This window comes from Amphiura filiformis, chromosome 5 (genome assembly GCF_039555335.1).
Source record: "Amphiura filiformis chromosome 5, Afil_fr2py, whole genome shotgun sequence".
NCBI lineage: Eukaryota > Metazoa > Echinodermata > Ophiuroidea > Amphilepidida > Amphiuridae > Amphiura > Amphiura filiformis.
Window position 1 is genome coordinate 64,278,785 of NC_092632.1, and position 12,184 is coordinate 64,290,968.

General features: G+C 35.8%; 1 protein-coding gene across 3 annotated transcripts in view; it reads right to left on the reverse strand.

Moving 5' to 3' along the window:
- Window positions 1–10,968: 10,968 nt before the first annotated feature.
- Window positions 10,969–12,184, reverse strand: part of LOC140153542 (potassium channel subfamily K member 6-like) — a 28,933-nt gene continuing 27,717 nt past the window's right edge. For all 3 annotated transcript variants that reach the window (XM_072176321.1, XM_072176319.1, XM_072176320.1), the window contains one exon: window positions 10,969–11,931. In XM_072176321.1, the coding sequence (XP_072032422.1) occupies window positions 11,702–11,931 (230 nt within the window). In that variant the 3' untranslated portion in view covers window positions 10,969–11,701. The remainder of the gene's footprint in view (window positions 11,932–12,184) is intronic.

Genomic DNA, 12,184 nt, shown 5'->3' on the forward strand with positions numbered 1-12,184 from the left:
TTAAGCAGCGAAACTGACTACCATTAAGTAGCGAAACTGACTATTTTAAGCAGCGAAACTCACTACCATTAAGTAGCGAAACTGACTACCATTAAGCAGCGAAACTGACTACCATTAAGTAGCGAAACTGGCTATTTTAAGCTGCGAAACTGACTACCATTATGTAGCGAAACTGGCTATTTCTTAGGAAAAAAAAGGTGTTTGGTGCTGGATTCGCAGGCCACTGTCTATGTTCATTATTGTATTTAGTGTAAGACCTTGAACTATTATTCTATGAATTGCAGGAATTCTCATTTTCCGAAAATGTTAAACGGAATCTACTGTTGTACCTCCTAGATGGACGCTTGTCCAAACACATACCTCCAAATACAGTCTCTTTCTATATCGTATGTATTAAAGGAGTATTTCGTGATCCTAGCATCCTCTTTTTATGACATTTTTCAGTACATATCCACGAACAAAGCATATTCCCAAAATTTCAGTTGATTCCGGTATTGCGTTTGCGAGTTATGCATGATTATGTGTATTACACTGCTCCATAGACAATACGTTGTAATTTCGTTCTGGTGCACCAGAACGAAACTCAAATTTCACGATATCTTTGCTAAACGAATTAATCTGCAAGAAATATTTTGTACATAAACATTATGTAGCCAGAGGTTTCCAGTGATATAAAAATCTCAACTTTTTTTGAGAAAAGTGGGGGATGAGGCTGTGGATCACGAATCACGGGAGTTCCTGTTACGTTTTGAAGTCGTGAGTGCTGCAAGGGTTAGATCTGCCTGCTTTAGGTGGTCAAGGCAGCCGGCATTCTTCTTCTTCTTGGTGATCACAGAGTTCTACTGCAATGTTCTGGACAGCTGATGTATATATCCTTATTCACCTGTCCTTCGAAAATCACTGCACATCGAAGTCCACTGTACACGTGCATTTGTAATCCTTTGCGTATAACATCCTCGCACAGAAATGGTGTTGCTTTCTCCAAATACTTTTATTTCCTTGCACTGATGACTATCTCCAAAAATTATGCTTCTTTTACCAATCACTCTCTTTCTCCAAGAAACGGGCTTCTTTATGCACTGCTCCCCTTTATTGACAGACGTGTTGTTTTAAGAACGAGACTCCGGCAAATCTCTCAAAACCTCCTTCGTTGCTCTATTAAAATAGCACATTACTGGCTATGCAGACTGGTTCAAATGTACCTCCTTGTGAAGCACAACGACGACCAACACACATATAGAGAGTTTACAATATCTCTTCATATTCTGCAAAGACCAAACTAATTGTTTCATATCTATTAATAGACCATTCTGTCACATTCACTTCCTGTGGGATTCCCAAAATGATGTCATATTCACATTACAATCTTGGGGATTTCCTAATTGTGCAAAACAATGAACATTCTGGAATAGTGGGGATTTTCCAAGATTATTGATAACTCTGATTGAGTTTGTTTATTGTAACCAAAAGGGTTTTCCCAAAAACATGTCATAACACACAAACTCTTGGTTTTTGCCCTTTCTAGTATTTCTCATGACATAGCTTTAAGGGAAGGGGTATGAACGTTTGGACAGTATTTATTGTGGGACATTAGAGCACATCAGACATCGAATTGCATTCTGAATACGAAGAATGGCCTTCTGATATCAAATAATTTTGATTTTTGAAATTCGCAATGTAATACACATTTTATGGCAAATCATTAAAATTGATATTTTTGATATTTACCGGTACTCGAAGTAAACTTTATAAATCTGATGATTTATACTTAAAGTGTATGTAGGTGGGATGAAAAGCCGACGATCAATTGAAAATTTTGACTTTTCGTATTGAAGATGTGGATTTTTTCCCAAAACAGCAAAAAAATCCATATCTTCAATATGAAAGGTCAAAATTTTCAATTGATCGTCGGCTTTTCCTCCCAGCTACATACACTTTGAGAATATATCATTAGATTTATAAAATGTACTTCGAGGACTGTTATATATCAAAATTTGAAAAATATCAAATTTTAATAATTTGTCATAAAATTTGTATTATATCGCGAATTTCAAAAATTTAAATTATTTGATATCAGAAAGACATGCTTCGTATTCAGAATGCAATTCGATACGTCTGAGGTGCTCTCATGTCCCACAAAAAATACTGTCGAAACGCTCAAAACGCTCATTCCAGATCCCTTAAGTTGTAAACAAATATAAATATTCAAATTAAATTACTCAGGGCACAAGACAATATTGCTTAAGACAATCGGGGATGGAACACTTCCGTGAATCAATTATCCAATTATTCTAAATGTGCGTTTAGATGTTTTCAACATTGATTATAATTGATTCCATAATACATTGGAACGTTAAGCGCTCCACAGACTCCGAGTATTGTACGTACAATATTGTATGCAACATATCTACGTTATTTAATCTATTGCCATTCTATTTCCAGTAATGTTTAAGTTCTAACGAATGTTTGATGACGAAAAATCGATAATATGTTACATGTAATATCTAGTAGAAATATATTATCGATTTTACGTCATCAAACATTCGTTAGAACTTAAACATTACTGGAAATAGAATGGCAATAGATTAAACAACGTAGATATGTTGCATACAATATTGTACGTACAATAAAAAGTCTGAATACTGCTTTAGGAAAAGGTTAAAGAAAATTGGTATTATTGATCTCTTTCTAACAACTGCATTGTGTGAAGTCAGTGAGCCCGTCAATTAATAAATTGTACCTGCACAAAAAAATAGAACGTTTAATAATAGCATGTGGCCTCGGTGGAGATTTAACAGTCTACATCTGCCAGTCCATAGGTCTGCTATTCACTACTTGCATGGTTCCGCCATTAGGCTGCGTTCACATAGAAGTATACTATTCGGGTATACGGTGCACGTTTTACAGGTGCACGCGTATAGCTCAAATCGAGCAGGGCAATTTCATAGTACCGGGTCACATAAGGCTACGATCACATAGAAGTATACTATTCGGGTATACGGTGCACGTTTTGCAGGTGGACGCGTATAGCTTAAATCGAGCAAGGTAATTTCATAGTACCGGGTCACATAGAGCTATTCGAAAAGGCCGTATACCTGCGTTTAGTATAGTATAGTGGGAATCGCGCGTGTTCGATTTTAGTGCAGCGTATACCGTCCAAATTTTAAAAACCTAAACCATATGTGGGTCAATTCATTTTTTTAATAGATGCACTATCTAATTCTGCACATTATGACACCTCATTGAATGCAATGTGACCTCAAGAAGTAAAGTTACAAGCATTTGATAAGACGAAGAAAATGGGTAAACTGACATACTCGCTGTTCGCTATACGAAATACGCTCATTCGATCAGGCTGAGTTCACATAGTACTACTCTATATGAACTCAGCCTGATCAATGAGTCCTATTTTATAGCTAATCCCATACCGTATACTTACTATGTGAACGCAGCCTTATGTACAATGTGCAAGGAGAGCCTCGAACTGGCAGCACACATGAATGCGAATCGAACCAGTCATATTACATTGTGTGTAAAGTTATGTAATTATTCCTTTCATGATATATCAGTTCGAGGCTCTCCTTGCACATAGTACATAATGGCAGAACCGTGCAAGTAGTGAATAGTCCTATTTTTCGCTAATCCCAAGGTTCTCTACTCTTAGGCTGAGTTCACATAGAAGTATACTATACAACTATACTTATCAAATAGGAGCTTGTAACTTCAGTTCAATGCTGAGCGTTCATAGCATGCGTTTAATTTTCTAGCGAATAGCGGTATACTATGTGAACTCAGCCTGATCAAATGTCACATTGCATTGTAACTTTACTTCTTGAGGTCACATGATTCAATGAGTGTCATAATGTGCATCTATTAAAAAAATGAATTTGCCCACATATGGTTTAGGTTTTTAAAATTTGGACGGTATACGCTGCACTAAAATCAAACACGCGCGATTCCCACTATACTATACTATACGCAGGTATACAGCCTTTTCAAATAGCTCTTATGTGACCCGGTACTATGAAATTACCTTGCTCGATTTAATCTATACGCGTGCACCTGCAAAACGTGCATCGTATACCCGAATAGTATACTTCTATGCGATCGTAGCCTTATGTGACCCGGTACTATGAAATTGCCTTGCTCGATTTAACTATATACGCGTGCACCTGTAAAACGTGCACCGTGTACCCGAATAGTATACTTCTATGTGAACGCAGCCTTATGAGTCACCGGATAGTACCGGGTTAATCAATTTTGGTATCACAATTGAGCCCAAAGTGATGCAAGCAATTATTAGGGAAATACTCCCAAGCTCAAAGTTTATACAGTGGTCAAATTTCACAAAGTTGTTAAAATTTGGTTAAAACCCAATTCCAAAATATTCCTCTGGTCATAAGGATTTAGAATATATATAGTTTAACCTATCTACGACTAATCGTTCCGGTGTTAAGAGCAAAAGGGTCGAAGGTCAACATTTGTGCTCCACATGGGTAAAAAAAATTGTCTTTTAATAGCAACCAAGAAAAAGATTAGTTTGTACTATCTATGACACTTCTAGATAAGAGTTCTTCTAGATACCTAGAAAACACAGCAAAATAGGTCACAACCAATAGACTGATTGGTATTGACCCATTTCACTATATTATCTAGGTAACAAAGTTTCTCAGGTATTGCAAACTATTCCTTATTCATTGTTTGGACCTATATGGAACCCAAATATTGACCTTTGACCTTTTTGCTCATAAATTTAACTCCGGAACGGTAAGTCGCAGATAGGTCAAACTATTTCGGAATTGGTATTAACAAAATTTGAGCAACTTTAAATTTTGAATTTTGAGCCCTGTATAAAAAACGTTGACCTTGGAGTTATGGGTTTCCACAAGTATTGAAAACACACCTCGTATACACACCAGAGTAGATAACTCTGGCCATTGCATCACATAGATTAGAATTAAGAAAGGAAGAAACGGCAATGTTCTATGAAACTATCCGCATTTATTCGTTCTAATATACTTTTATACAAGGGTTAATTTTTCATTCTACCATTCATTCTTCTCATTATATAGCACAAAACATTATAGCGTAAATTTACATACCTGAGTTACATACATACATGCTACCTTACATACATTTTATGTACACATTGATTTTTATACAAAGGCTTACCTACTGATAAAAATAAATTGCACAATAAAGACTTCATTTGAAAATAATTATGTCGAGGACATCGACAAGGGACAACAGGGTTTGTGGATAAAATGTGTTACAAATAATGTTGGCGCCTAATAGAAATTAGTATTTAAGAAAAAATACAGTAAAACGAAATCAACGTAAGGTTTTATAGAGTCGGATACTGACACTGACGTACGCATAGTTAAAATCTGTACCAATAAAACGTAAAGACGGAATTAAAAAAGACTAGTTTGCGTCTGGCGTCAGGGCAGAGGTGCGGCGTGATTGGTTGCTGACCTACGTCATACGTCATACGTAAACTAGTCTTAGTTAATTCTGTCTTCTTTTATATAAGGCCACTTGAAGAATACACCCCATTAGTATTAATGTCATTATTCATATATGTAAGTCCGACTTCTCAAAAACTCACTATTGAAATTAAAGTACACACGTTATTGACTTGTATGTCACGTTTTCGCGCGCTCGTGGTACAATCGCAAGCATTTGCGCGCGAAGGATATGCGTGGCCCATATTTATGTAATGATCACTTACTGCCAAATGGCATCCATAAAATATATGACATGTGGACTTGTAATGCTGCGTAGGTGTTGACTTACTCATACGAGCATGACAAGAGAATTGTGGCTTATTTTATGAATTATTTATCCTAACATGTTGAAACTTGTTTTACAAAACAACCAGGTTGAACACCACACTCCACATATTGATAACATTTTCGTTAAAAACTAATCCAAATTTCAATCAAATTGAAGTTATATTTCGACTGTTCAGTGCCGGAAGTGAGTAATTGCAAATTACATGTTACTTATTTCGGTAACAAATGGACGGTTAATTCTGCCATCTATAATAAATGCATGTGGGTATATGCATGGTCCAAACAGATAGACGCAAGTGACCATGCTTAGACCCAAAATTCACTTACATTTATTATGGAGGGCAGAATTAACCGTCCACTTGTTGCCGAAATGATGCGTGTAATTTGCACTTACTTATTTCTGGCACTGAGCATTCGATATGTACCCTAACCATTAAAAATCACAAATTTGATTCGTGCATTCAAACTTTACAATACTTTCTAAAACTTTGTAATTGGTTGTTTACTTATCTAAAATATAGCAAATGTGTTTTAAAAATGTATACTATGATAAAAATTACAATAAAGCAAGTAATACCACTTTACTTCTCTTAAAAAAATGTTAAGCTCAGTTCTCCAATTGTCCATTATTTCGTGTGACTGGTGTGCGGTAAAAACGATCCACATAAAAATAATCGTGTGCAGTTTACATTATTTTTAGCTTAATTGCAGTGGTTTGCTCGATAAATTATATCTTAACAATCGGCAATTTTTCACAACACGTAATATTTCCAATAACGCCCACACTAATTATACATTTTCATTTTGCTATAAACCATCTGCTCAACGACGCCATTTTTATATCCAATATGCATGGATAATTTAATTTGCCAACCTCTCTTAGCATTTTTGTGTGTCAATTGATGTCAAGGTAATTGGTCGCACAAGGTACAACAAGAATTAGTTGAAACTTGAACTTACATAAGATACAAGGATTGGTTAAAACTTTGACTTATCAAAACTGAACCAAGTAATAGAGAGATTGCGATTTCCAAACGTAGCATCGAACGTACGTGGAATCTATTCAAAATCCCGACACAGGAGAGTGGTTTTGAATAGACTCCACGAACGTTCGATATGTATGTTTGGAAATCGCAATCTCTCTATTCACTTCTACCACACGTACGTTTACAAGCTCTATGCGTAAAAGCTCTTACATGGCTTGAGTGACAAAGAGAACAGTATTTACCGTGATAAAATCATCGGCATGCACATGTATTTAATTTTACAGCAGAATGTGAAATATGTATTTATCTTTTAATCTGTTTAATAAGTGGAAAACGGGAATCATTACTACCTGTACCATGGTAAAAACGGTAAAAACAATTTGTATTGTTGTGTATAAATTGATGCATTCTTTTGATTTCACAAATTCATGATAAACTTGATGTTATCGTTGATTTACATGTACAGCCCTCTTCCCAAGTAAAAGTGGCACAATTGTGATTTGACCCTTTCGTTGTTAACTAAACATATCTCGAGATTAAAACAAGCAAATTGAACAAAACAAACGGCATTTGAGAGCTAAGATTACCCCCTTGACAATGGTATAAGCATTATGTCACAACGGTATTTTCTAATTGCCAAAGAGAGCGCTTTTCACTTGCACAATTTTTTTTGAGACAGGCTGTATTTCACAAGACAATGCCGCTTGTTATACACTAAGCCAAAAAAGAAACTTATAATTTTGCACAAGGTCATATCTTAACATCCTGTCCATCAAAAATAACCAAAATTACACACAGGATTGCCTCAATACTCTACTCTAAACACATGCCAGTAACCAAGCAGTTGTCCAACTGACACAACAGCAAAATGCACTGATATGGAACAGCTTCCTGGACCACATTCACAGCCCAATACTTAATTAATTGGCACAAGAAATCTGTGAGAATCGTTGAACAGATAAGAATTTAAAAAACGGCGCTGCTTTCAGTTCTGCTTTTCACGCACTTTCTTGAAGAAATAGGTCTTGTTCCACACTATTCCACTACTCTTTGGGAATTATCTGTGCAAGGACCTTGTTCACATTTGCATAGATTTCTTGTGCTGGGTGCCAATTATTGGACTGTGAATGTGGTCCAGGAAGCTGTTCCATGTCTGTGCATTTTGCTGTCGTGTCAGTAATTTTGGTTTGATGAACAGGATTTTAAGATATGACCTTGTGAAAAATGTTCTTTTTTGGCTTAGTGTATAGGCCTATAAAATACATTGACTGAGGTTACATTTTTCGTACACAGTGGAAGTGGTTGGGAATCTTGGAGAAGATGCTGCCCTTCTCAGTCGTGAACACGTACGCACTAAACTTGTGGTAAATATTATGTCAGGCAGAATACCAAAATTTAAGTCTTATCATTCACGGACTGGTGATTCATTTGAGGATCAAATCAAAACTCGGAACGGCGGTTGACCACCGGTTCTGGGCGGTTCCGTCCGGTTGTCAGAGGTCAATGTTATATTAATATTCAAGAATGCATGAGTAACATGACAAGAACTCCAGGAAAGGAAAATCAATTCTTCTTATTGTACTACATTTGTATAAAACCACTTGAAATCACTCCACTTGAAAATTGTATTGCGCAGCCATGTGAACCAGGGTGTGACGACTGATCTCATTACTGTGTATATTCCCGTAGAGTTTTAGAACCGCCGGAAACCGCTCGGAACTGGCGGTCAACCGGCGGTCGAGTTTTGATTTGATCCCTTGGCCATTTTTGTTCGAAGGGCAAGGTACGCAAGGTGACACAGAATGAATATATACAGTATACATATTGCAGTTCTATAAGAACTGACGTCATCACACAACACGCTGGAAAATATATGAATATTATCACTTCACATTCATAATAGAATTATCATTATTTACAATTCTATAAAAATATAAATATATCTACACTAAGTACAGGTTCTTAGGAAGGGCGCTTTAAATTCGGTTAATACCGGGACAGGAAGACCACACGTCATGCAATTGTATGCTACAGATAAAGTATCATATAAAATAAATACACACTATGAATTAACATATTCAAATGGCCAAATTTTCAAATATTTAAATAAGGAACATCAAATACCCCACACGTAAGTAGACACTTATGGGGACCAAAGGAGAACACCGCAATTGCATTGACCTGGTCACCCCAGGTTAAATAAGAAATAAATAATATCATAATAATCATTTGCCACAAATTGCTCGATTTCTTCAGTATACACAAATTACGCAATAATGATACTGTAGTTGAGTAATTGGAGGCGATTTGAATTGTGGCAATCCAGCACACGGGATTTTTAAAACTGTTTGTTAATGTTGGAAGCTTATAAGCCCTGTGTCACAGGGGAAGTCGTCAAAAATTGTCGAAATTGACACACACAAAATCGCTAAATTGTGCTAAATTGTGCAAAGTTGTCATTCGACTTTGGTAATTTTTTTTGCAATTTTGTGCAACTTTGCATTTACCTCCAGTAACTTTTCGCAATTTTATGCAACTTTATGAAAGGTTTTGGGCAATTTTGCAAAGTGTTTAGGCAACTTTTTGCAACTTTGCACCAGGCCACATTCACAAAAACTTAACCTTTAAAAATGTATCAATATCGTCTCAATTGTCTATCCGAGAGCTACCACTAAATAAATGGCTTTACCCCGTCTGCATGGCTATTTCTATAGCATTTGGTGAAATTCGGGACTGAGCAAAATTATTACCGGGCATGTTTAAATTACAGTTTAAGAGGGCAGACAGATTAAACTATAGTAACATAAAATATTGGTGCATGAAAAGTCATAAATATTCAAATGATGCTATTCCACTTGAAATCCATACATCCTCTATTATCATAATCCTCTACACAGGGAGTGTGAATTTCAATTGGGGTTGCCTGAATGGTTGACTCCATTTGAAATATGAACCCCCTGTGCATGCTGTGTGTGGGAGATTAAGGTCATGTCTTCCATGGTGGGGGTGTGTTATCCCGGGTGTGTTATGTATTTTAACTGGAATATTCCAATCCCGTTATACAGTATTTTTCCTCCCTGTCGAGTAGGAATATTGACCTAGAAAGTGATCTTTGTGTATTTATTAACTAAAAAGTGTAGTACTTTCACCCTGCTGTAAAATTACTTGCTCATCAACACCGTTTTGGGAGGGATTTCTTGGTGAGATTTTGTTTTGATGTTTGTTTACACTATAATATGTATAACAAAGGAGAACACCTGAAATAAATATTTGTAATATTACATCTATCAATATTTCCTCCCCACATGCGATTTTAATAGACCATATAACGTTTAGTGTGTTATTCGCCTATCAGTTATTCTTGTATCAGATGATGATATTCAAGGTTACCCTTCGTAACATCTGGTGACACCTGGCGAATAATTCGGCTATACATGCCGTCATAATTCATTTCAATATTATAACGAGTTCTATCTACACTATATAGAAGCAGCCGGTATTTTGACCGTCAAATTAAAATTGACATTCGTAGTCAAATTATTTTTCATTATTAATGATATTTTTATGCAACATATATGTGTATGTATATAAGGAATGCAAATATGCTTAAAGACTGTCCAATGTTTGCTAAAACAATTTGTTAAAAATACTGCACAATGCTCATTTGGCAATCCACCAAAAACATGAAATTTTAATTGTCACTACCATCAGATCATTAAAACCAAAATAATGTCATGTTAAAATCGGCTGAAAATTGTTAAAATATGCATTAAAAATTTCAAGGTCATAATATTACATCCTGTTTTGATTAATGTTGAATAGTGCCTACTTGTGAATCGAGGAATATTATTGAAATAATGGCAGAATATGTGAGCATGATAATTATTGCCTATAGTAAATTTATACTGAATCAGTAGGCTTCGACTATAATAAAATACGTATTTATAAATACGCACGTAATCCATGCATGGGCACGGCATACTAAGACCAGCAAGCGTGACCAAGTCTTCATGCCAAATTTAAGTATTAATTGAATAGCAAAATTATTACACATGGGGGATTCCGAATTTGTAATATGTTATCAAAAACAAAATTTTGAAAGTATTTGCCGACGGAAAAAAATATTTATCGACGGAAACGTTTACAATCACAGTTTGAACAAAATATACAATTTTACTGCTTTGTTTACCGCCTTTGTATTCAAATGTACAGTAAGACCCCCCCCCCCGCTATGTAGAAGGTCACTTCGAGACTTACTGTCTGCAAGCTGTTATGGCAGCGCGGAGGTGGCCACGTGCGTATTTATAAATACGTATTTTAAAATTTAGTTGAAGCATACTGGTAGGACGACTCTATTATATTAAGTAGTTTAAGAACAGTTGTTTTGATTCACTGAGATTGTTTTGATTAAAAATTACTAACATTTATGCATTATCTGTATCAGCTAACGCAGTTACCTCATTCATTTCTTTAGACCTCATTCATTTCTTTAGATCTTCGGATGTAGGTTGGGTATTTCAAAACAATTAGAATCAAAATACGCTCCTTCTATCAATATGCTACCCTGAACAATATTCATGTGTAACTGTACGTAACTGAAACAGATAATACTTTACATTTAAAACTTCATAAAAAGGTAAAATTAAAAGTTAATAGATGTGTATCACTTGTTACTCGAGAAATTGTACAGAATAGTGCAATTGTACTGAGATGTTGATACGTCTAATGCACTCCCCCTACGGGGCTCGTGCATAGACGTATCAACATGTTGATACATTTAATGCACTCCTCCTACGGGGCTCGTGCATTAGACGTATCAATATCTCAGTACAAGTGCATTGTATTTGTACAATTTCACTCCCAACAAGTGATACGCATTTATTAACCTATACTTCTATCGACGCCGTTATCTTCATACCCCTAATTCTCCGAATTATTGATAGTACTATATGTACTGGCTGGTTGTGAGGCTAGGTCTTCCTTCTCTGATGGTTCCTTGGCGGTAGATTTACCATTGCGAAGATTGAAATCGAATGATAACGATGCAGAAGAGAAGTTAATTCTCGCCAACAATTTCATCATCACCTCAGGAATCTGGACAACTGTTTCTACTAGTAAGATCAACATGCTCAAGCCAAATAGCAGATACACTGGAAATTAAAGAAACAGAGTGTACACCAAATTAAAAAAAACCGAACAATAACATTACATAATTTTTTAGTGTCATGGTTGTTGCCCATTATATAATTATGCTCACCAATAGTCATAAAATGAAATGATATATGCACTATCGAGTATGCAGTGTAGCTTACGGTGTGTTTACCTCATAATTATTAATGGTATGTTACACTCTAAAAATAGAATCTATTCAAATTTGACAAGTATGACTATTCGGAGGTGGAT